The following is a 25341-nucleotide window of genomic DNA, read 5'->3' on the forward strand; positions in this document are numbered from 1 at the left end:
TTGGGTAACGAGCGAATAAGTTTGGAGGAGCTCTTCGGCTTCAAATCAGCTGGAAACACGCAGCTCCGCTTGAGAAGCTCCGCAAACTCTTTTCGTCCACTCTAAATGGAGCCCTGGAGTGGTGCTGTTGGAAGGAAATGTTTTGCGTGGGTGTGTGTTTTAAAAGAACTTCGTGGTACAGTGGGGAGGGGAGGGGAGGGTCTCTTTTTTGGCATTGTCATCGTCTTGGTTGCGTTCCAACGTGCAGAGTGGCTTCTGGGCCCTGGCCTTGGTGGGCTTCTCAGCTCTTGGGGCTGACTTGACTGCAGGATGTTGAGGAAACCTCTGTCTTCTGAGAGACCACGTCAGAGTCGTCCGTCATAGGTTTGCCGCACACCGTTTCCATGATGCAGGCACGGAACTGGGAAGGGAGGAGACAGGAGCTTTATGACTGCCCGAGAATTGCCCGAGAAGGTCTTATAGAACAGGGGTCTCCAACCTTGGTCCCTTTAAGACTTGTGGACTTCAACTCCCAGAGTCCCTCAGCCAGCTCAACAAGTCTTAAAGGGACCAAGGTTGGAGACCCCTGTTATAGAATACAGAATAACAGAGCTGGAAAGGACCTTGGAGGTCTTCTAGTCCAACCCCTTGCTCAAGCAGGAGATCTTATATACCATTCCGGACAAACGGCTGTCCAATCTCTTCTTTAAAAAAACTCCAGTGATGAAGCACCCACAAGTTCCGGTGGCAAGCTGTTCCGCTGGTTAATCGTTCTCGCTGTCAGGAAATTTCTCCTTGTTTCTAGGTTGCTTCTCTCCGTGACTAGTTTCCATCCCTTCATTCTTGTCTACGGAGATTCTCAGTCACCCAGGTTGTCCCAAAGGTGCTTTCCCCCCCCCCCCAAGAGGCAACTGGTCTTTCTGGGTTTTTTTTTCTTTGAAGACGTTTCACTTCTCATCCAAGGAGCCTCCTCATGAGCTGAAGAAACTTCTTGGATGGGAAGCGAAACGACTTCAAAGAAAAAAACCAGAAAGACCAGTTGCCTCTTGGAAAAAACAACAACCCATCTTTGGGACATCCATCCTTTCTCGATCAGCTTTCAGGTGCTTTGGAGAACAGGTTAACCCCCAATGTCGTCAGACGCAGCCTCCGCTCACTGTAGACCAGGGGCGTCCAACCTTGGCAAGTTTAAGACTTGTTGTTGTGTCTCGCCCGACCCCCTCTCTGCAGCCAAGCCCCTTTCATCTCCTGTTATCTCAGCCAGGGACTGATAGTGCAGACGAACGGCCTGGCATGCCTCCAGCCCCCAGTCCTGGCACCATGCCCGGACAGACCGAGCAAGACAAATGGCCTGGCATGCCTTCAGCCCCCAGTCCTGGCACCGTGCCCGGACAGACCGAGCAAGACAAATGGCCTGGCATGCCTTCAGCCCCCAGTCCTGGCACCATGCCCGGACTGACCGAGCAAATAAACCCCTCCCCACAGCATGTGAGCATGAGGAGACTGAAGCCAGTCACGAGCTGGAATTGCCAGCAGTGGAGGGTGGACGGATCCACGCTTCCGGAGAATGGAGAGGCGACGTCAGCAAAAGGAAGGAAGGGGCAGGCCTGGATAAGTGTTGAGTCATGGAGCCATATCTCATGGCCTATATAAAAGATCTGCTTTCTGGCATTCTTTGAGTCAGGCAAAGTCTAATTTGGATTGCTGAAGTCACATCTTGGACTCCTGCCTGTCCTGAGAACTCTGACAGAACTTTGGCAAAGCTGTAGAGGCTTTGTGGCCACGCTTGATACAGATTTCCCCGACCCGGCCGTCAGAGGAGGAGTGGGACACGACACTTGTGTTCTTCAGCTTGAAGTCCACACATCTTAAACTTCGCCAAGGTTGGACCACTTACTATAGACTAACAAGGAGGGTACCTGGAAAACTGGCCCTTTCTGACCTCACCTGCCTTCTCTGACCCTGCAGCCCAGGGATACTTGTCCAAAAATTCTTCCTGGAATTCACACAAAATGTTCTGCCCACATTTAGCAGACAGATGCGCAGACCATGATGAAGCTCGTGTCAGTAGCTGTGTTCGGACAACCATAAATCAGGGTTGCAAACTCTGCCTGGAGTCATGCAACGCCAGTTTAATGCTCTTGCAGGTCAATATGATAGACCTTCATTTAGAGATACCTGCAAGACGTGGCCCAAATAGTCAAGAGATCTCCGGTGATGGTGTGTTGCCTGCTTTCTATGATGGCCACCATGTCGATTATTCTTTAACCATGAACTGTGTTCATTGTGGTTCTCCTACTTTCCTTCCACAAATGGCCGTATGATTTTGCTTGTTCAGTCCCACTGTTGTGTCTCGTCCGCTGTCACCGCAGCCGGGGCCTTCTTATCTGCTTCCGAACGCTGAGGAATGTCCTAGTATGCCTCCCGGCCCCAGCCCTGGCTCCATGCCCAGACAGGCTGAGGAGGAAGAAGTACCTCCAGCCCCCAGCTCTGGCTCCATGCCCAGGCAATCGGAGCAACTAGACCCCTCCCCCTCCTCCACAGCATGTGAGCCTGAGGAAGGTCAATTACCAACAGCTGCAGACAGGAGTGGGACACGACACCCACCTCCGCACGACCACATCCCTGTTCCTTCACCCAGGGCTCTGGTTCTTCACTCGGTTGGCCCTGTTTCTTGAGGGCTAAACCTACTTATGGTGGGGAGTTCAAGACCACGCCTAAACATTCTGTAGTAAACTTCTTTGGTATCTGCCACTGCAAAAGTTGATAAGATAAGCTGCTCTCTTCCATCCCTTCCTTGCTCCAAATGAGGAACTCGCTGTAGGAGGGTGGAAGTGGCAGAATCTGGGGGTGGAGTCAAAGGAGGCATCAGTCTAGAATCCTTACATAGTCACAATTGGCTTAAGTCCAACCTCCCTTGAATTCCACTGACCCTTATCTAATTCCTAGCAGCTGCAAACTGTTAGTTGAGAAGATTTCTGCGCATGTTAAGATACTAAATTTAGTAGCTGGAACAATAACGCGTACAATGGGCCAGAATACACAGTTGTAGTTGATTGGTTGGAGAGCGCTGGCTCTTGCATGAGGCAATATTCACTGTGATTGGTTGCTGTGGGTGGAAAGGGGGAGTTTCCCTTTTTCCCGCCTTTTTCTTCTGTGTGCTCTGCATGCTGTTTAGATTTACCTCACGATGTTCCCATGTCCCTGACTATCTTGTCTGCTTGTGCATGAGGCAATCTGCACTGCGATTGGTTGCTGTGGGAGTAAAGGGGGAATTTCCCTTTTTCCACGCCTTTTTTTCCTTCTGTGTGCTTGGTAATACTGTCTGAAGATTTACCTCAGGATGTTCCTGACTCTCTTGTCTGCTGAAAGTATAAATTTGAAATATAATTATTTACAAAAAACCTCGATCTTGACTTCAAGATGTGGACATCTGCTGGACAATTCCTTGACCGAGCAGTTTCGTTGGACCTTCATGAGTAAACCTGGTCTTTTTGCACCCCGACACACTCACCTGTTTGTTCATGAAGCAGTAGATGATGGGGTTGTAGACGCAGGAGCTCTTGGAGAAGAAAGCAGGGATGGTGACCAAGCGCAGGTCGAGGCCATGGTGTGGGTTGTTCACCATGTACATGGCCAGGGCGGCGTATGGAACGTAGCAGAGGCAGAAGGATCCTATCATCACCACCACCATACGGGAGACCTCCCGCTCGGCCTTCTGGGTGGTGGCCGACTCTTGTTGCTGAGCGGCTACCTGTGGACAGAAGAGTTGTGACATTTTACAGCACTGATGAGGTGACCTAGTTGGGTCATGAAACGTTTGCAAGAAAACTGCACCACTGAGGACCCACAGTCCTCCTCCTCCTCCTCCTTCTCTCCACAAATCCCACTCCCTTCTAGCACTGATTGTCTTCTCTAATAGGGTCATGAAAGGTTTGCAAGAAAATAATCAAGTTCGGAAAGCATCAAGGACCCCACAGTCATCCCCCTCCTCTTCCTCTTCTTTTCTGCAAACCCCACTCCTTCCTAGTACTGATGATGTTCTCTAGTTGGGTCATGAAACGTCTGCAAGAAAACAACCAAGCTCAGACATCAAATCCCAGTCCTCCTCCTCCTCATATTGAGATTGATGATAATACAAACTACAGGAGCTGCTGATCCAATTCTACAGAGGAATTATTGAGTCTGTCATTTGCACCTCTATAACTGCCTGGTTCGGTTCTGCAACCCAACAAGAAAAACACAGACTTCAGAGGATAATTAGAACTGCAGAAAAAACAATTGCTACCAACCTGCCTTCCATTGAGGACCTGTATACTGCACGAATCAAGAAGAGGGCCGTGAAAATATTTGCAGATCCCTCGCATCCTGGACATAAACTGTTTCAACTCCTACCCTCAAAACGACGCTATAGAGCACTGCACACCAGAACAACTAGACACAAGAACAGTTTTTTCCCGAAGGCCATCACTCTGCTAAACAAATAATTCCCTCAACACTGTCAGACTATTTACTGAATCTGCACTACTATTAATCGTTTCATAGTTCCCATCACCAATCTCTTTCCACTTATGACTGTATGACTATAACTTGTTGCTGGCAATCCTTATGATTTATATTGATATATTGATCATCAATTGTGTTGTAAATGTTGTACCTTGATGAACGTATCTTTTCTTTTATGTACACTGAGAGCATATGCACCAGAACAAATTCCTTGTGTGTCCAATCACACTTGGCCAATAAAATTCTATTCTATTCTATTCTATTCTATTCTAAAAAGAAAGATTAGGATAAAAAAGAAGGGCAGTTCAGGATGTTAAGGAAAGAAGAAGAAAAAAGGTGTTGACTTCCAACTCTTCCCAACACAATAAAATACTAACACACTGACAGTCTGAACTTTCTAGATGATATTGAGTTATTGCAAGTCATGCCTACAATGGGCCTCCTCATAGTCTTGAGTTCAAGCTCTGGAGCTGATCTCCCAGGGAAGACTGTAAATCCACGCAGGCAGTCCTCGACTTACAACAGTTAATTTAGTGACCATTCAAAGTTACAACGGCATTGAAAAAAGTGTCTTACAGCTGTTTTTCACACTTACGACCCTGGTAGCTTCCCCATAGTCATGTGGTCAAAATCCAGATGCTTGCTTCATATTTATGATGGCCGCAGTGTCCTGGGATCACGTGATCCCTTTTTCTGACCTTTCTGACAAGCAAAGTCAATGTGGATTCACTTAACAACCGGGTTACTAACTTATCAATGGCAGCGATTCACTTAACGACTGAAGCTAGAAAGGTTATAAAATCGGACGAAACAGACTTAAACAACGATCTTGTTTAGCAAAGGAAATTTTGGGCTCCATTGTGGTCGTTAAGTCGAGGACTACCTTGTAAGTCGAGGACTACCTCCAGACAGGGCATTTATGACTTACCGCCCGGAGGGCACCCAGGAGCTGCGCGTAGGAGTAGATGATGAGGGTGAGCGGTATGACGAAGCAGAAGATGAAGAGGAACCACGAGTAATACTCGCTCTTGTATTTGGTACCCACTGTGTACCAGTCGGGACCGCAGGAACACTGCAGCCCTTCCGGGAGGTACCTGAAAAATGGAAAGACATTGCCAGGGATAGAAGAATGATAGACTCCTAGGGCTGGAAGGGACCTTGGAGGTCTTCTAATCCAACCCCCAAGGCAGGAGACCTTATACTATCCCGTACAAACGGTTTTTGATTCGGAACAGACGATTCAGAATAGAGCTGTCTGGAAGGGACCTTGAAGGTTTTCTAGTCCAACCCCTTGTTCAAGCAGCAGACCCTATACCATTTTGGACAAATGTCTGACTGGTCTCTTCTTGATAATCTCCAGTGCTGGGTGCAAACACAACTTCTGGAGGCCAGCCGTTCCACTGATTAATAGGGTTGTACAATGCTAATTGTATGAACTGAAGACTCTATTATTTCAGCGTGCGGGACTAGCCTAAGAACAATGTTTTAACCAAATTTTAATGGGGGTTTTATTGGTTCTTACCGTTTTAGTGATCAGGCTTTGATAATATTTAGTTTTAATCTGGGTTTTAAATGTTTATTTATTACATTGTTTTATATTGTTTTAATATGCCTGTGAACCGCCCTGAGTCCTACGGGAGATGGTGCGGTATATAAGTTTGATAAATAAATAAATAAATAAATTAATTAATAATTTTGAATAGACATATGTAACATAAAAGTCACAAAATCTTAGGGTTGGAAGGCATCTTAGAGGTCTTCTAGTTCACCCCCCCCCCTGCTCAAAGTCCTTATGACAAATGGTTTTTCAACCTTTCCTTGAAGACCTCCAGTGATGAAACACCCACAACTACAGGAGGCAAGCTATTCAGTCGATTAATTATTATTATTATTATTATTATTTATTTGATTTTTATATTTCTCAAATGTCAGGAAATTCCTCCTTATTTCTAGGTTAAATCTCTCTTTAACTAACTTCCACCCGTTGCTTCTTGTCCCACCCATAGATGAAACCCCCATCTTTTGTGACGCCCTTCAAGTACCGAAAGACGGCTATCATGTGCCCCCAAAGCCTTCTTTTCCCTTGGCTAAACCTACCTAGTTCCCTTAGCTGTTCATGGTATGATTTCATCATATTCGTTCAAGCAAGAATATGAAGAGAATCACAGAATCCTAGAGGTCCTTTAGTCCAACCCCCTGCCCAAGGCAGGAATCCGTACACCACCATCACCATCAACCACCCTGGACCAATGGTTATCCGATTTTTTTTTTCTTGATGACTTCCAACTATGTAGGGGAAACTACTTCCTCTAGGAGAAACTACTTCGCTTTCTCTCTGTGCCCATCAAACCTGCTCCAGCCGAAGAAGGGGGGGATGGAGACCCCAATTCCAATGACCCACGTGGTCACCACCACTATCAGAGCATGTTTGGCGTTGAAACGGAAGTTCCCCAGTGGCTTGCAGATCACGATGTAACGTTCGAAGGCGAGGAAGGCCAAGGACCAACCGATGACCAGACCTGGGGACAACAGACAGACAGACAGACATGGATGGTGGTGGGGGGATTACAAGTGGACAATTGCAGGAGCTCAGAATATAACCCCCCCCAACCAAGGTTACGTGCTCAACTCTCCATCTCCATCCTTACTTTCAGGGCAGTGTTACTCAGCGATGGTCAGCGCTGAAGAGGGGTGGACTTCAGCTCCCAGAATTCCCCAGCTGGCTTGCTTTAAGGCATATGGACTGTATTGATGGGCTCTTGCACTATGTCCTATAGTTAATACATTCTGATCTGAGGGACAATAACTACTTCAAATCCACTCATACAGAGGTCTCCAAACTTGACAACTTTATGACTTTATCCCCAGCTGGGGAATTCTGGGAGTTGAAGTCCACAAGTCTTAAATTGGCCATGTTTGATGACCCCTGCACTATAATGTTAACGTGGGCTTTTTCACCCAGTGTTCGAGAAGTGTTGGATAGCCTCCAAGAGGACTAGATCCACCTCAAATGTCCCAGATTACAACTTCCATCATCTCTTATTTGATTTGGATCTGAAGCAGGGGTCTCCAATCTTGGTCCCTTTAAGACTTGTGGACTTCAACTCCCAGAGTTCCTCAGCCAGCTTTGCTGGCTGAGGGGCTCTGGGAGTTGAAGTCCACAAGTCTTAAAGGGACCAAGGTTGGAGACCCCTGATCTGAAGGACACCACAGGTTGCTCCATCTGAAGAACATCAGCTTTGATTGGATGGCTGCATTATGGACAATCCACTCAACCATTGCTTCTTGACCTGAGTTTTTTTTTAAGAGGGGTGGACTTCAAACTCCCATGATTCCACTGCCAGCTTGCTTTAAGAGGTGTGGACCTCGGTGCCGACTGGAAAATTCTGGGAGTTGGAGTCTACACCTTTTAATGTGGTCAAGATTGAGAAACACTGCTCTGAACATTCAATGAAACTGGTACTTCAACTCCCAGGATTCTCCAGCTAACCCTGACGGCCACACCTCTTAAAACGAGTGGCTGGGGACTCCTGGGAGTTGAAGTCCACCCCACTTAAAATGACCAAGGTTGAGAGCAGGACCCACCTAGGGGAAATCAGCTGTTTTTTCCGTATTTACCTGTCACGGTGCCTAGGAAGGCCTCCATCTTGCACACCTGACGACCAAGGAAGAAGTAACCTTGAGAGCTGGACAAGAAGACCACGAGAATCGCAAAGATGCAGACGATAAATCCGGCAAAGGAGATGTTGACCAAGATGTAGTTGAGTGGCTGCCTCAACTTCTTGTACTTGATGGTGACGAAGAGGATGATGGCGTTGAGGGGCGTCCCGGCAAAGAAGACCAGGCCCATGAAGACAGTTTGGAAATGGAAGGCCCACATGGGCGCGATATGATATTGGGGACCATCCCAGGGCTTCACGGAGGAGATGTTTTCATAGAGGTAGAATTCGTCTTCTTCGGACATCCTCCTAAGCCTGGGACACCAGTGTGGATCCTTCCAGAAGACTTCTCCTCTCCTATTATAGGAGACCCATGGAGGACAAAGTCCACTTAATGGCTCAATCTGGGATCAGCTGCTAATCCTGATCATCCGAGATGCAAACTTGGGGATTAGGGATATATAAGAATCCAGCCTTCTGTTCCATAAACCTCCTGAGAAAGTAATCTCATTTGTGGACTAGCTGCAACCGACCAAACAAGATCTTGAGATCTTAGAGGACAAATACGGGTAAGATCATAAGACAAAAACTGTCCTCCTCAGCTTCTCTCGTTGGGGCCCAAGAAGTCAACTCCACCTTAGCTATCATTCTGTCCAAATCTTGGTTTCTCTTTATCCAACCAATGGACTCATCACTCCGTTGAGTTGGGCTTCCAAAATTTGGTGGCCATCAAAAAAGGGAGAGTTTCCTGTATTGCTTTGCTGTTCTGGAATGACTTTGGAAGGCCAGTTGGACATTTCTACATTTGATGAGACTAAACTTCTGGTCAACTGACCAAGATAAAGGGGTTGAGAGGAGCTGGGTCTTGACCATCATTGGCCCAACAAGGTGTCCCATGGCTTAGCCCAATAAACACCATCACCCTCAGTCTCAAGTAGCATGATGAGGGTTAGCATAGTGTTTCTCAGCCATGGCTACTTGAAGATGGGTGGACTTCAACTCCTAGAATTCCCCAGCCAGTTTTGCTGGGGAATAAAATGGAGCAAAACTCACTTAGCGACAGACATTTTTTTGGGGGCTCTGTTGTGATCGTAACTTGAGGACTTCCTATATTTCTTTTTTTTCCTTTTTTTTAACCAGCAAAGGGTAAAAATAACTTTTTGAGAAATATGATCAAAAGTGAATTGTTTTGTTTTCAGCATAAAAGAACTAGGTCTTTCTAGGATTAAAAAAAATATGATTATCCTCACAGGTATGGATTCTGGGATTACGCTACATTGCTAACTCTGTAGCCTCTATGTAGAAGTTGTCCTCGTTTAGCGACTGTCTCATTTAGTGACCATTCCTAGTTTACAACAAGTCACTCGGCAACCAATCCTCTCATTTATGACCTTCACAGATCTGTAAAGCAAAGGAAAGCTGAAATCAGAAACTAAGCCCAGTCGCGGTTTCACTTAGCAGCTGCTTCATTTAACGTCTGAGTCACCATTTGTGCAAATAAGTAGGTTAGTAAGGATGGTTTCACCTACTGAATTTGATACACATTGAAAGATAACACGGCTGATTTCTCAATGTCTCTCAGTCTTTTTGGGGCCACTCCCAGATAGCCACGGTTTCACTTAACGACCAAGTTGCCAGTTCCAATTGTGGTCACTAAATGAGGACTGCTTTTATATTTTTTTTTTCTCCTGCTCATTGTTTGGCTTGAGTTTTAACAACACGCATGAAGAAAATGCCATGTTCTGAATGCATTTTTGGAGGACTCCCGCCCCCATAATCCCCGACTCCGAGAATCGCTGGAGTCGAGTGTCATTTACATTTAGCAAATTGTTCTTGTCACTGTTTCATCTCAAATGCCTCCAGGAAAAGTAAAATGTTTTGTGCAAGCAAAAAACACATGAACTTGGCGCATAAGTGGTTCTTCCACTTGCCAGGAGTCAAGAATGAAATTTGAGCCTCTAATTAGCAGTTCACCCAAAAGAAACATCTGCAAGACATCTAAAGCAGCTGGCTCGTTGGTCTAGGGGTATGATTCTCGCTTAGGGTGCGAGAGGTCCCGGGTTCAAATCCCGGACGAGCCCAATTTTTAATGCCTGGGATAACTTTTCCAGAAAGACAGATTAAAATTTGACATGCATTGCTTGCTATACAGGTAGTCCTCAATTTACGACCACAACTTAGCCCAAAGTTTATGTTGCTAAGTGAGACATTTATTAAGTGAGTTTTGCCCCACTTTACGAATTTTCTCGCTGTGTTGGTTAAATGAAGGTATCTCCGTCTCCCAGCTTCAGGGGAAGAAGAACAAGAAGTAAACCCAAAGGTGTTTTTCCAATAAGGTAAAACTGGAGTTTCTTTTCTTTGAAAACGTTTCACTTCTCATCCAAGAAGCTTCTTCAGTTCAGGGAGGAGGAGGAGAAGAGAAGGAGGAGGAGAAGGAGAAGGAGAAGGAGGAGAAAGAAAGGGAAGGAGGAGAAGAAGAGGAAAGGAGGAGGAGGAGGAGGAGAAGAGAAGGAGGAGGAGAAGGAGAAGGAGAAGGAGGAGAAAGAAGGGGAAGGAGGAGAAGAAGAGGAAAGGAGGAGGAGGAGGAGGAGAAGAAGAAGAAGAAAAAGAAGAGGAAGAGGAAGAAGAATTAGTAGAAGACGAGGAGGAGGAGAATAGACTAGAATAGAATAGAATTTATTGGCCAAGTGTGATTGGACACACAAGGAATTTGTCTTGGTGCATATGCTCTCAGTGTACATAAAAGAAAAGATACCTTCATCAAGGTACAACATTTACAACACAAATGATGGTCAATATATCAATATAAATCATAAGGATTGCCAGCAACAAAGTTACAGTCATAAGTGGAAAGAGATGGGTGATGGGAACGATGAGAAGATTAATAGTAGTGCAGATTCAGTAAATAGTCTGACAGTGTTGAGGGAATTCTTTGTTTAGCAGAGTGATGGCCTTCGGGAAAAAACTGTTCTTGTGTCTAGTTGTTCTGGTGTGCAGTGCTCTATAGCGTCATTTTGATGGTAGGAGTTGAAGCAGATTATGTCCTGGATGTGAGGGGTCTGTAAATATTTTCACGGCCCTCTTCTTGATTCGTGTAGTATACAGGTCCTCAATGGAAGGCAGGAAGGAAGAGGAAGAAGAAGAAGAGGAGGAGGAGGAGGAGGAAGAAAGAAGAGGAGGAAAGAAGAACAAGAAGAAGAAGAAAAAGAAAAAGAGGAGGAGGAAGAAGAAGAAGAAGAGAAAGAAGAAAGAGGAGGAGAAAGAGAAGGAGAAGAAGAAGGAAAGAAGAAGGAGAAGAAGAAAAGAAGATGATTAAGATTCTTGGACGAGGAGTGAAATATTTGCAAGGAAAAAAAAAACCAAGGGAGTCCAGTTGCCTTTTGGGGCAAAACACTTTTGGGACAAGCGTGACCTGGATGATGGAACCTCCATCATTCCATCTCCTGCTTCCGTCCACTCTGGAGACCTCGGATGGTGGCCATGGTGAGTGAGAAACCAAACACTGGACTAAAATGCCCCTTGGCGTAATCCCCTACGGCTAATCTGGCTGAGGTCCTCTCCTTGCCAGGGGCATCTTGAAGAGCCGCGTGGCTTCCTGGCACTGGAGGCCGTGGTGGTGGGTTTGGGGATGAGCAGAAGGAAAGCAGCTTATGGAGAAGAGCTCGGACCAGCCCCTGAGCCAGGATGGAGAGGGGGATTAAGGGCACAAACTGATTACTCCGAAGTCCCATCCGCCTCCTCTTCCCTCTCTCTCAACCGGCCCCACCCGCCCCACTTTGAGTTAATCCCATGGAGGGGTGGAGGCCACCTACTCAACCCTGCCTGCTCTGGCCTTTGATGATTGAAGTGGAAACTTTTCTTGAGTTGTGGACTTCCTTCCTTCCTTCCTTCCTTCCTTTCTCTCCATTCTCTCCTTCCTTCCTTCTCTTTCCTTCATCTTTCCCTCCCTCCCTTCCTTCCCTCTCTCCCTCCTTCCTCTCTTTCTTTCTCTCCATTCTCTCCTTCCTTCCTTCTTTCTTTCCTTCATCTTTCCCTCCCTCCCTCCCTCCCTTCCTTCCCTCCTTCCTTCCCTCTTTCCTTCCTCTCTTCCTTCCTCTCCATTCTCTCTTCCTTCAATCTTTCTTTCCTTCATCTTCCTTCCTCCCTCCTCCTCCCTCCCTCCCTCTCTTCCTTTCTCTCCATTCTCTCCTTCCTTCCTTCTTTCTTTCCTTCATCTTTCCCTCCCTCCCTCCCTCCCTTCCTTCCCTCCTTCCTTCCATCTTTCCTTCCTCTCTTCCTTCCTCTCCATTCTCTCCTTCCTTCAATCTTTCTTTCCTTCATCTTTCCTTCCTTCCTTCCTTCCCTCCTCCTCCCTCCTCCTCCTCCTTCCTTCCTTCCTTCCTTCCTTCCTTCCTTCCTTCCTTCCTTCCTTCCTTCCTCCCTCCCTCCCTCCCTCCCTCCCTCCCTTCCTTCCTGTATGTCATCTGATTTCCTATATACCATTCGTGACAAATAGCTATCCAATCCTTTCTCGAGAATCTCCAACAATAAGTTATCTGATCCGGTCATTTATTTATCTGATTAGGTCTCTTTGGCAGTGACGTGGTGGCATCTAGTCACCTTCACACTAACAAATATTCCCAGGTTGGGATGAGATCAGAACAGAACAGAACATAATAACAGAACTGGAAGGGGCCTTGGAGGTCTTCTAGTCCAACCCCTTGCTCAAGCAGGAGACCCTATGTCATTCCAGACAAATCATTGTCCAACCTCTTCTTAAAAACCTCCAGCGATGGAGCACCCACAACTTCTGGAGGCGAGGAGTTCCACTGATTGATTGTTGAAGTCCACCTATCTTTAAGGTTGTTCCTAGTTCAGTCCGGTTCTGGCGAACCGGTAGTAACGGAGGCGAGAGGCTCCACCCATCCACCCAGACATCATCGCGAACAATCTGCACATGCGCAGAGGCTTCTGTGCATGCGCACGCACACGCTCCTGTTGCAAATCGGTAACAGAGGTAAGCAGAACCCAGCCCTGATCCACAGATGATATGTGCTCCACCACATAGATGAGCCCTGATGCCCCTCCACGTGTTCTCAGCAATCCATGCCATAGCACGTGCAGCCACGAGAGGGTGCCCTTGGCCTTCACTTAAGGACTGGGAAATTCTGTTGTTTTTTTTTATTGAAAGAGTTTTAAAAAACAAAAACATTTTTCCCCCTTTTTTCCCCCCTCCCTCCCCCTCCTCCCCTTCCTTCCTTCCTTCCTTCCTTCCTTCCTTCCTTCCTTCCTTCCTTCCTTCCTCCCTCCCTCCTCCCTCCTCCTCCTTCCTTCCTGTATGCCATCTGATTTCCTATATACCATTCGTGACAAATAGCTATCCAATCCTTTCTCGAGAATCTCCAACAATAAGTTATCTGATCCGGTCATTTATTTATCTGATTAGGTCTCTTTGGCAGTGACGTGGTGGCATCTAGTCACCTTCACACTAACAAATATTCCCAGGTTGGGATGAGATCAGAACAGAACAGAACATAATAACAGAACTGGAAGGGGCCTTGGAGGTCTTCTAGTCCAACCCCTTGCTCAAGCAGGAGACCCTATGTCATTCCAGACAAATCATTGTCCAACCTCTTCTTAAAAACCTCCAGCGATGGAGCACCCACAACTTCTGGAGGCGAGGAGTTCCACTGATTGATTGTTGAAGTCCACCTATCTTTAAGGTTGTTCCTAGTTCAGTCCGGTTCTGGCGAACCGGTAGTAACGGAGGCGAGAGGCTCCACCCATCCACCCAGACATCATCGCGAACAATCTGCACATGCGCAGAGGCTTCTGTGCATGCGCACGCACACGCTCCTGTTGCAAATCGGTAACAGAGGTAAGCAGAACCCAGCCCTGATCCACAGGTGATATGTGCTCCACCACATAGATGAGCCCTGATGCCCCTCCACGTGTTCTCAGCAATCCATGCCATAGCACGTGCAGCCACGAGAGGGCGCCCTTGGCCTTCACTTAAGGACTGGGAAATTCTGTTGTTTTTTTTATTGAAAGAGTTTTAAAAAACAAAAACATTTTTCCCCCTTTTTTCCCCCCTCCCTCCCAAAAAACCCCCTTCCCCCCTCCCTCCCCCTCCCCCGGCTTCCCGGGTCAATCACAAGGTATTGTTATACATAAACCAAACATAGAATAAAATTTTCCCTTCCAATCCAAATAACCACATCCAAAGCTTTTCATCTCCCAACCCCCTCCCCATTACATAAAATAACTTTCTAATTATTCAAAGGCAATCTGATATTTCTTAATCTGATATCTGTTTTGTAGATAATCAATCCATTTTTCCATTCAATTAAATATCTTTCCTGCGTATTGTCTTTTAAAAAAGCTGAGATTTTAGCCATCTCAGCCAAATTAATAACTTTCAGTATCCATTCTTCTATTGTAGGTATCTCTTCTTTCTTCCAGTATTGTCCAATCAACAGTCTTGCTGCTGTTATTAAATTCAGAATCAATTTAGTCTCAATCCCTGTACAATCCTTTATATTTCCCAAAAGGAAAAATTGTGGCAGGAACTTTATCTTCTTCTTCAGTACATTTTGAATAATCCACCAAATTCTTATCCAAAAGACCTTAATTTTCTTGCAAGTCCACCAAATATGAAAATATGTAGCATCATCACAATCACACCTCCAACATTTCGCTTGGATATTAGGATACATACATGATAATTTTTTGGGATCTAAGTGCCATCTATAAAACATCTTATAAAAATTTTCCCTTAAATTCTGTGCTTGTGTAAACTTAACATTTCTAACCCAAATTTTCTCCCATGTTTCCAACATTATTGGTTCCTGAATATTCTGTGCCCATTTTATCATACAATCCTTTACCAAATCCTTTTCCGAATCTATTTCAAGCAACACATTATACAATCTCTTTATATGCTCCTGGGTCTGATTTCTAATTTGCTTTATTAAATTTTCCTCCCTTTGCATTATACCAATTTTTTGATCTTCTTTCCATCTAGCACTTATTTGCCCATATTGAAACCAAGTATAATTCCTCCCTTCTTCATTTAATACCTGTAATGATTTTAATTGCAATCTACCTCCTTCAGCATACAAAAGTTCTTTATAAGTAATCATTTCCTGTTTCTGTTCTATATTTATATTCTCTATTGCATGTCTAGGGCTCGCCCATATAGGAATCTTGTAATCTAATTTATAGGAATATTTTTTCCAGACCCGCAAAAGAGCACTTCTCAACACATGATTCTTAAAAGCCCTATCCACTTTTTTTTCATAAAATAAATACGCATGCCATCCATATAACAAGTCATAACCTTCTATATTCAAAATTCTTTCCTCTGTTAAGTTAAACCAGTCACTTATTACTGAAAGGGTTACTGCTTCATAATATAGTTTAAAGTTAGGCATTCTTATACCACCTCTTTCCCGTGAGTCCTGTATTATTTCTGGGAAATTCTATTTTGACTGAAGAATCCAGCATCATTTAAATTTCTCCCCAGTTGCCTCTGTCTGCTGCAGGCTAAAATTAACTCCCGGTTGGTTAGTTGACTGGGTCAACCGATGGCTTTTGGGTGGTAGTTAACCCTTTCACTGACCCAGTATTAAGAGAGAGAGAGAGAGAGAGAATGTGTCTATTTGCGAGCAGAATGTTTTGCAGAGAAGAATAAATTGATATGCAGAATAAATTAATATGCCATCTGGTTATGCAGTAGAAGCAACCCTCCACTTACGACCACTATACAGCCCGAATTTCTCTTGCTAAGAGAGACATTTGTCAAGTGAGCCTTGCCCCGTTTTACGACTTTCCTTGCCCCGTTTGTTAAGTGAATCGCTGCAGTTGTTAAATTAGCAACACGGTTGTTTAAGTGAATCTGGTTTTCCTGCTGACTTTGCTAGTCAGAAGGTCGCAACTGTTTGGTGACTGAGCCTTTGCTTTCCTGATTTCATCTTGGCAGATTCGGGCTATTTGCTGACGTTCTGCCTTAGTTATGTGCCCTTCTTCCCAAAAGTTGGGAAGAAGGGCAATAAGTTGACATTGTATATAAATATACAAATAGGATGAAGACTATTGCTAACATAGTGTAAGCCGCCCTGAGTCTTCGGAGAAGGGCGGGATATAAATGCAAATTTTTTTAAAAAGTGCTTTTTTTTCAAGCGGCCCCTGGACTTTCTGGCTTTTTCTTTGAAGACGTTGTGCTTCTCATCCAAGAAGCTTCTTCAGCTCTGACTTGGATGGTGGGGAAGGGAAGAATTGATACTCCTGTTGTCGGTCTGAGCTCCGAGCTTGGCGATTTGCTTGCAAACGTTCCGTCCCCATTGGAGGAGACGTCTTCAGTGCGCTTTGGATTGTACTTGTCTGGGGGAGCCCTGGCCTTTTAAACGCTTCTCTGAATCCTGCTTTGATTTTGGCTTGTGTGATTGTCTGGCTGTAGTTGCAGAGTCTTAACCCGTGGTTTGAAGCAGGGGTGAAATGCTCCCGGTTCGGACCGGATCATGTGATCCGGTAACGATGGGGACCGGTAGTTCGGAGAACCAGTAGCAAAAATCCCTGACCCCCCCCCACTGCCCACGCCTCACTGTTCCTCTTCTCTGTCCCTGAAGCGCTCGGTGGTGATATAGCTGCAAATGGCCTTAAGTAACATAGTGTAAGCCGCCCTGAGTCTTCGGAGAAGGGCGGGATATAAATGCAAATTAAAAAAAAAAAAATGACTGCTGCGGCACTTCAAAGGGCCGCACTACAGCTGATCAGCGCTGTAGGCGGCTAGTAGACCGGTGCCTCTATTTTTAAAGAAGGTAGACCGGTGCCTCCCAAAAAAAAAAAAAAGGCAATTGGTAGACCAGTGCCTCTATTTTTAAGGAAGGTAGACCGGTGCCTCCCCCACAAAAAAAGGCAATTGGTAGACCAGTGCCTCTATTTTTAAGGAAGGTAGACCGGTGCCTCCCACAAAAAAAGGCAATTGGTAGACCAGTGCCTCTATTTTTAAGGAAGGTAGACCGGTGCCTCCCCCCCCAAAAAAGGGCAATTGGTAGACCGGTGCCTCTATTTTTAAAGAAGGTAGACGGTGCGCTCCCAAGTTTTGTATACTTTATTATTTTTATTATTTATTAATATTGGCCATGCCCATTCAGTCACCTGACCACCAAGCCACGCCCACCAATTAAGCCACGCCCAGAGAACCGGTAGGGAAAATTTTTCGATTTCACCTCTGGTTTGAAGTATCGTCTGTGTGGTGTAAAATACTGGTGTTGTTGTTTGGGTATCTTCTGATGATGTCATGGTCTGGTTTTGGGTTGATTTTGTCAGTGTAATTATGAGCTGGGATAGCCCTAACAACAAGCCAGCCAATGGGAACTGGTTGGTGACTGAGACCCATGTCAGACAGCTGGGAGCCTGGGCATGGCTTAGCTTGACTGATCTACTTCTGTGATTATATTGCTTCTGCGCTTCTGGATTCTGAGTTCTGGTTCTGGCTTTGGCTACATGGGTATTGTATACATGCATCATGTTTTATATTACTGTATATAAAAGAAGTTTCTTTTATACATGAATGAGAGGTGAAATCTACTTACCTTCCCTGCCTGCACACGCCGCCTGCCCACATCACATGCGTGCGCGGACCCTCTGCACATGTGCAAGCCCTTCTGCGCATGCACAGAGGGTATAAAACAGGTTACTTCCTTATAAAAACTTGCCTGCAGAAGTTGGAAATGCTCCCACACTGGAAATTTTTAAGAAAATGTTGGAAAACCATTTGTCTGTAATGGTGTAGGGTTTCCTGCCTGGGCAGGGGGTTGGACTAGAAGACCTCCAAGGTCCCTTCCAACTCTGTTATTATTATTATTATTATTATTAAAACCAGGAAGTAACAATGACCAGGTGGGTGGGCGGAGCCTCGCACTGCCATTGCTAGAGGTTCTCTGAACCACCCGCCGCCATCGCTACTGGTTCAACCGAACTGGTCCGAACCGGTAGCATTTCACCCCTGACATGAATCCTGCTGAATTATTTACTTGTTTGCTGGTTGGATGGCTGCAAACTCTTACAGATTTGATCGGCTGTGTGTGATGTGGTCCGATTTCTTGTGATCCTTTGAGTTATAACCAGAGGTGGGATTCATATAATTTACCTACTGGTTCGGTCAGCACTGAAAATGTGAGCGCATGGATGTGCACTTGCTTCGCTCGCTCGCGCCACCACTTGTTGTGTCTTGCCCGCTCTCACCGCAGCCGGGGCCTTCTTATCTGCTTCCGAACGCCGAGGAATGTCCTAGTATGCTCCCGGCCCCAGCCCTGGCTCCATGCCCAGACAGGCTGAGGAGGAGGAAGCACCTCCCGGCCCCAGCCCTGACTCCATGCCCAGGCAAACGGAGCAACTTTGTTGCGAAGGTTGTAGAGAGTGCTGTGGCGCGACAGCTACCCCAATACCTGGATGAAGCCGTCTATCTAGACCCGTTCCAGTCCGGCTTTCGACCCGGATACAGCACGGAGACAGCTTTGGTCTCATTGGTGGATGATCTCTGGCGGGCCAGGGACAGGGGGTACTCCTCTGCCCTGGTCCTATTAGACCTCTCAGCGGCTTTTGATACCATCGACCATGGTATCTTGCTGCGCCGGTTGGGGGGATTGGGAGTGGGAGGCACCGTGCATCGGTGGTTCTCCTCCTATCTCTCCGACCGTCGCAGACGGTGTTGACAGGGGGCAGAGGTCGGCCGCGAGGTGCCTCACTTGTGGGGTCCCGCAGGGTCGATTCTCTCGCCCTGCTGTTCAACATCTACATGAAGCCGCTGGGTGAGATCATCAGTGGCTTCGGGTGAGATACCAACAGTACGCTGATGACACCCAGCTGTATTTTTCCACCCCGGCCACCCCAATGAAGTTGTTGAAGTGCTGTCCCGGTGTTTGGAAGCCGACGGGTCTGGATGGGGAGAAACAGGCTCAAGCTTAATCCTCCAAGACGGAGTGGCTGTGGATGCCGGCATCCCGATTCAGTCAACTGCAGCCGCTGTTGACTGTTGGAGGCGAGTTACTGGCCCCAAAGGACAGGGTGCGAACTTAGGTGTCCTCCTGGATGATCGGCTGTCGCTTGAAGATCATTTGACGGCCGCCTCCAGGAGGGCCTTCCACCAGGTCCGCCTGGTTCGCAGTTGCGCCTTCCTTGATCGGGATGCCTTGTGCACAGTCACTCATGCGCCTACCTCTCGCTTGGATTATTGTAATGCTCTACATGGGGCTCCCCTGAAGTGCACTCGGAGGCTTCAGTTAGTCCAGAATGCAGCTGCGCTGGTGATAGAGGGAGCTGCCAGCTCCCATGTAACACCGCCCTGCGCAGACTGCACTGGCTACCTGTGGCCTTCGAGTGCACTTTAAGGTGTTGGTTACGACCTTTAAAGCGCCCATGGCTTAGGGCCTGGGTACTTACGGGACCGCCTGCTGTTACCACATGCCTCCCACCGACCCGCACGCCTCACAGAGAGGGACTTCTCAGGGTGCCGTCCGCCAAACAATGTCGGCTGGCGGCCCCCAGGGGAAGGGCCTTCTCTGTGGGGGCTCCCACACTCTGGTAAGAGCTTCCCACAGGGTTACGCCAAATACCTGGCCTTCGGACTTTTCACCGCGAACTGAAGACACACCTTTTATCCGCTGGGCTGGCTTAAATTGAATTTTAAATGTCAAATTTTATTAATTTTAAATGGGGTTTTTTAGTGTATGGTAAATTTTTAAATTGTCAGGCTAATTTAAATAAGTTTTTTAAATTGCATTTTAATTGTATTTTGTATTGTTTGTTTTATTCTGCCTGTACACCGCCCTGAGTCCTTCGGGAGAAGGGCGGTATAAAAATCAAATAAATAAATAAATAAATAAATAAATAAATAAATAAATAAATAAAATAAAACTAGACCCCTCCCCCTCCCCCACAGCATGTGAGCCTGAGGGAGGTCAATTACCAACAGCTGCCGACTGGAGTGACCCTCGCGTCAGAAGACTTGAAAGGCGGAGGCAACAGAAGGAAGGGAGGGGCAGGCCTGGATAAGTGCTGAGTCATGGAGCCACACCCCATGGCCTATATAAAGGACCTGCTTTCTGGCATTCTCTGAGTCAGGCAAAGTCTAAACATATCTTGCTGAAGTCACTTTCTGGTCTCCTGCCTGCCTTGAGGACTTTGCTAGGACTTTGGCAGAGTTGCAGAGGCACGCCTGATTCGGATTTCCCTGACCCGGCCGTCAGCGGAGGAGTGGGACACGACATCACCATGCATGCACCTAGCCTTCCACACATGCCCTTTGCCCGTGTGTGTGCCTTCCGTGCATGTGCCCGGCCTCAGAAAGGTACCTAAATAGGACAGCATAGAGCCAGAGTGGAGTGGGCGGGCCCACCTTTGATTTCCGCTACTGGTTCGCCCAAATAAGTCCGAGCCACCTGAATACCACCAACTGGTTATAACTTTGTTTGCTGCGTGGCTGTTCGTTGGCCCTGTTAGAAGAAAATATCCTTGTGGCTCAGTTTCAAGCTGGGAGGAAGACACTGGAAACCCGGAGGCTGATTGGAAAGATGGCTTAATGATAGACAGAACCATCAGGGTTTGTGGTTCTGGTGCAGGTGACCACAATGGAGTTGAAAGTGGGTTTTTTTTTTAATACCTCCTCTTGGGCTTTGCACTCGAGCTTCCTATTCCTGTGCAAGAACATGTCCTATTGGCTGTTGTCAGATTCCTATGGGGGTCATGGCCTCACAATCAGAAGGCTATGAGTTCGATCCTAAGTAGAGGCAGATATTTCTCTCTCTGGGCACAATGACCAGTTCTAGGCTGCAACCAATTTAATAACGGGTTCGCTGAGCGTCCTTAGGGCACTTGCGCTAAAATTGGAGGTTTGTAAAGCTCATCTGCTCACCTTCTAAGTCAGTCCCGGTAAGTAGAACAGCTGAGCCGCAGAAATCATCAGTAATGCGCAATTCAGATAAGCTAGAAACAAGAAAATAAAGGACAGGATAGGGTGGGGGCAGGTGAGTGGGGCTAGCTGATCGTCAAAACTACCGGTTCACCCGAACTGGTCTGAACCGGCTGAATCCCACCCCTAACAGTGAGAACGTATCTGCTGAACAAAACTCCGCACTGGGGACAGGAAGGGCATCCGGCCATTAAAACACTCAGCTCCATTCAGTTGAACAGACTCCACCCCGCAGGGGATTATGGGGTCGTTAAATGATGATGATGTAGGGGGTTACGTAGGGGTCATAGCTGGCTCTATAGGCAAAAAAGGAAATGCAAATCTTAGGTGTTTGTCTGAGCTGATCTGGACAATTTCTGACCTTTTTAAAAAAAAAATCTGAGTTCCCAAGTTTGAAGTCTGAACTGCTCTGAGATGGTGCAATGTAGGGGCTTGTCTTCTGAAAGGATGTTGGGCAATTCCTATTGTGGCTTACTGGCTTTCATCCCGCTTTCGATCTTAGGGGTGAAATGCTCCCGGTTCAGACCGAATCACCCAATCTGGTAGCAATGGCGGCGGGTGGTTTGGAGAACCGGTAGCAAAAATCCCTGCCCCCCCCCCCATGCCCAGCTGAGCCGTGCGATCATCAGAGGTGTTTTTTTTACTTTTAAAAGCATTTTTTCTTCGGCCAAAAAATGCTTTTAAAAGTAAAAAAAAAAGCCTCTGATGATCATGTGGCTCAGCTAGGATTGTCAGAGGCTTTTAAAAGCATTTTTTTTTACAACCTCTTTGGCCGAAGAGGTTGTAGAAAAAATGCTTTTAAAAGTAAAAAAATGCTTTTAAAAGTTAAAAAAAAAAAGTTGGCCATGCCCACCCAGTCACTTTACCCCACCCCCCCACCCCCACCATAGAACCGGTAGTAACAAATTTTACATTTTACTGCTGGGTGAGGGGCTGCTTCCAATCCTACCCGTCTGCCTTTGTTCAGACTTTGCTGCAGGGAGTTTCAAAAGATCCACTTCTTGAATGGATGATCAAATCTGCATTTCTACAAGGCAGCCTCCCAGTTTCTGCTTGCGGGCAAGGGAGACTGGGGCTGTTTTTAAGAGCATGTTTCTCCATTTCTCCTTTAGGGAAATATAATATCTTTTAAATATTCCTCAAAATATTCCATTCTTCTAGACATGTGTGTGTGTGTGTGTGTGTGACGGACGGGGACTTCCCACAGTCCAATCAAATATTGGAAGACTGCTATCAGGTCTCCCCTAGTCCTTCTTTTCATTAAACTAGACCTACCCAGTTCCTGCAACCGATCTTCGTATGTTTTAGCCTTCAGTCCCCTAATTATCTTTGTTGCTCTTCTCTGCACTCTTTCTACAGTCTCCACATTTTTTTTTTTATATTGTGGCGACCACAACTGGATGCAGTATTCCAGGTGTGGCCTTACTAAGGCTTTTTCTTGTGATTCTGCTGCTGGCTTAGAAGGGCCAGAGACATCTTGGCCGAAGGATGCTGTGGTCCGTTGCCAGGGCAACCCCGGGAACTTAGAACCTTAGCATTTCTGGACAGTCTGATGTCACTGCAAAAGCATTTTCCATCTTGCTCAGGAGGCTGCGCTGAGAAGGGGCAGCCGTTAGCATGTGGCCAGCCGTGGGGACAAAGAGGTGATGGGGCTTTCTTGAAGATCTGGGCCAGGAGCTGTGGGGCGAGAGATGGAGCAGTGTGTGGAGAGTGATGGGACAATAGGAATTGCAGTGGGGGGAAAAAGAGGCCAAACCGATCTTAGTGTCAGACAGAATTCCAGGCTGTTTCATTCACTCAACTCTGGAGTTGTGGAGGTGGCCGGGGGTGGGGTGGGGTGGGTGGTGGGTGGTTGGAAGGGGCTTCCTGGTATCTCAGCCAACTTCTAGCCTTTATATGTGCAGGAAGCCGCGTTTCTCAACCTTGGTTACTTGAAAATGGATGGACTTTAACTCCCAGAATTGAACCATCCATCCACCCATCTCCCTCTCATCTACATCTGTCTGTCTGTCTATCATCTCTCTCTCTCTCTCGACGATATCTACTGTATCTATCTATCTATCTATCTATCTATCTATCTATCTATCTATCTATCTATCTATCTATCTATCTATCTATCTATCTATCATCTCTCTCCCTCCATCCCTCCCTCCCTCCATCATCATCTCTCTCTCTCTCCATCCATCCATCCATCCATCCACTATCCTCCATCCATCCATCCATCCATCCACTATAACAGGGGTCTCCAACCTTGGCAACTTTAAGACTTGTGGACTTCAACTCCCAGAATCCCTCAGCCAGCAAAGCAAAGCAAAGCAAAGCTGGCTGAGGAATTCTGGGAGTTGAAGTCCACAAGTCTTAAAGTTGCTAAGGTTGGAGATCCCTGCACTATAATCTCTCTCTCCACCCATCCACCCACCCACCCACCCATCCATCCTCTCTCTCCATCCATCCATCCATCCCATCCACCCATCCATCCATCATCTATATGTCTATCTTTGTACCTATCATCTATCTTTCCTCTCTATCTCCAACTTTTATTGTTTTTTGTAAATGTGGTTTTTCCACTTCGACTCTTTTTCTACAATAGCCCAGTCTAACCTAACCTAACCCAACCCAACCCAACCCAACCCAACCCCTCAACCCAACCCAACCCAACCCAACCCAACCCAACCCAACCCAACCCATTCTGAAGACGCCATTAACTCTGGCTCAGCACCAGGTAACCAACCAACCCAGTAGCGCTCCAGTCTCATCATCCCCAACGAAGTCAAGCTGGGTGAAGGGCTGACCCTCCCCTCGCCATAACACAGACCCCTCCCGTTTCGGGTTTTCATGCACTCCTTTAATTGCGGGCTAGGGAGGAGAGGGGAGGGGGAGGAAGGCGCCCCAGCCGGGACTTTGGAGGGGGGGGCGTCCTCTCTCCCACCCCGGTGGGGCAGCTGAGCGGGAGGAGAAGCGACCGGACCGAAGGCGAGCGAAGCGGGGCTTTGCAGGGGTCCAGCACTCGAAGTAGCGCCCCCTTCCCGGATGGAGTGTGGCTGAAGGTCGTGGGAAGCGGGTCTCGCGCACCTCCCGGGCATCTGCCTGGCTCGGGCGGCGGTGCCAAGGAGCATCTTTTAGCCGGGCGCGTACACGCGTGTGTCTCTACGTGTACGTGTGTGTGTCTACGGTAGGTGTGTACGTGCACGCGCCTCTTGCCTGCCTGGGGATGGGTCCTCCCCGCTGTTGCTGCTCCTCCTCCTCCTCTCCCCCCCCCCGTACAAATTCTTGCTCAAAAAACGACCATGGAAGCGGCTGGGATGCTGCTGCTGAGGAGGAGGAGGAGGAGGAGAAGGATGAAGGCCAGAGCAGGTCGGTGGGGGGGGGTCGGGTCCTCCCTGCCCCTCCCAGCACAGCCCCCACCTGCCGCAGCCCTCGCTCCGCACTTCTGTCCCCCCGTTGCCGGCTGTCGTCGCCCCTTCCCGGGGAGGGAGATCTGACCTCCTGCTCCCCTCCTGAGCCGGGACCTCCCCCCCTTTTCAAGACAGCCCCCTCCCCCCACCTCCGAGTTTCCTCGCCCCTCTTCTCGTGGCATCAACTCCACGCACCCGCCCTCCCCGCGTTGTCTCTCTGCCCCTCCCCACCTCCCTTTAGCAAACACCTGGTCCTGATGACATCATGGGCCAGGGCGTGGGGAGGGGAGGGAAAAAACAGCGGTGGGGGGGAGACATCCGACACCCCCCCCCTTTTTTTTGGTCATGTATTTTATAGCTATGCCTTCCGCCAATCCGGACTCTGAAGAAGGAGCCAGGTTGCCCGATGCAGAATTGGGTGTTGCATTTATTTTTGGGGAGGAATGACCCCCACCTTGGAGGAGGAGGTGGGGGTGTCACCTACTGCTGCTTCCTCTCAAGGGGGGGGGTCTTCAGGGGGCTCCAAATCTAAGCAGACCATAAAATGACGCCCCCACCGGCCCCTTTGCCCATCTACCTTGGCTAGTGAGTTCGATGCGAAACCTGGGGAAGAGAATTGCAGCCCGGTCGGGTGTGTGTGTGTGCATCGGGGAGGGTCCCCAACTGGTCCCTTCAGAAGCTGGTTTTGGGGTGCGGTGTAAAGGGGACCTGTGGCTCCCTTAGGGAAGTGTCAGGTGTGGTGGCAGGTGGCAATTTTGGGGGGAAAGGATTCTTCCCCCCCCACTTTAAAATTAAAAGGACCCTCAAGTCGTTCTGAGGTGATCAGCCAGACACCCCCCCCCCGATTCTA

At 47.5% G+C, this 25341-nt stretch overlaps 1 protein-coding gene and 1 non-coding gene across 2 annotated transcripts; one reads left to right on the top strand and one right to left on the bottom strand.

Moving 5' to 3' along the window:
• Window positions 1–280: 280 nt before the first annotated feature.
• Window positions 281–8452, bottom strand: OPN1SW (opsin 1, short wave sensitive). Its single transcript, XM_058190162.1, has 5 exons — window positions 8104–8452; window positions 6836–7004; window positions 5414–5579; window positions 3494–3733; window positions 281–400 (listed from the first exon to the last, which is right to left on the bottom strand). The coding sequence occupies exons 1-5, from the start codon at window positions 8447–8449 to the stop codon at window positions 281–283; spliced, it is 1041 nt and encodes a 346-aa protein (XP_058046145.1). The 5' UTR covers window positions 8450–8452.
• Window positions 8453–10153: 1701 nt separating this feature from the next.
• On the top strand, window positions 10154–10225 carry TRNAP-AGG (transfer RNA proline (anticodon AGG)). The gene has a single exon. It is a non-coding gene; the product is annotated as a tRNA-Pro (tRNA).
• Window positions 10226–25341: the final 15116 nt, after the last annotated feature.

This window comes from Ahaetulla prasina, chromosome 7, assembly GCF_028640845.1.
Source record: "Ahaetulla prasina isolate Xishuangbanna chromosome 7, ASM2864084v1, whole genome shotgun sequence".
Classification (NCBI taxonomy): Eukaryota; Metazoa; Chordata; class Lepidosauria; order Squamata; family Colubridae; genus Ahaetulla; species Ahaetulla prasina.

Excerpts from the sequence above, each read along its gene's own strand:
- OPN1SW (XM_058190162.1), bottom strand. The coding sequence starts at position 8,449 with ATGTCCGAAGAAGACGAATTCTACCTCTATGAAAACATCTCCTCCGTG. Across the intron at positions 5,580-6,835 it reads CCCTTCTTCGGCTGGAGCAG|GTACCTCCCGGAAGGGCTGC; the intron begins GTTTGATGGGCA and ends TCCATTTTTCAG. Across the intron at positions 401-3,493 it reads ACTGCTTCATGAACAAACAG|TTCCGTGCCTGCATCATGGA; the intron begins GTGAGTGTGTCG and ends CTCCCTTCCCAG.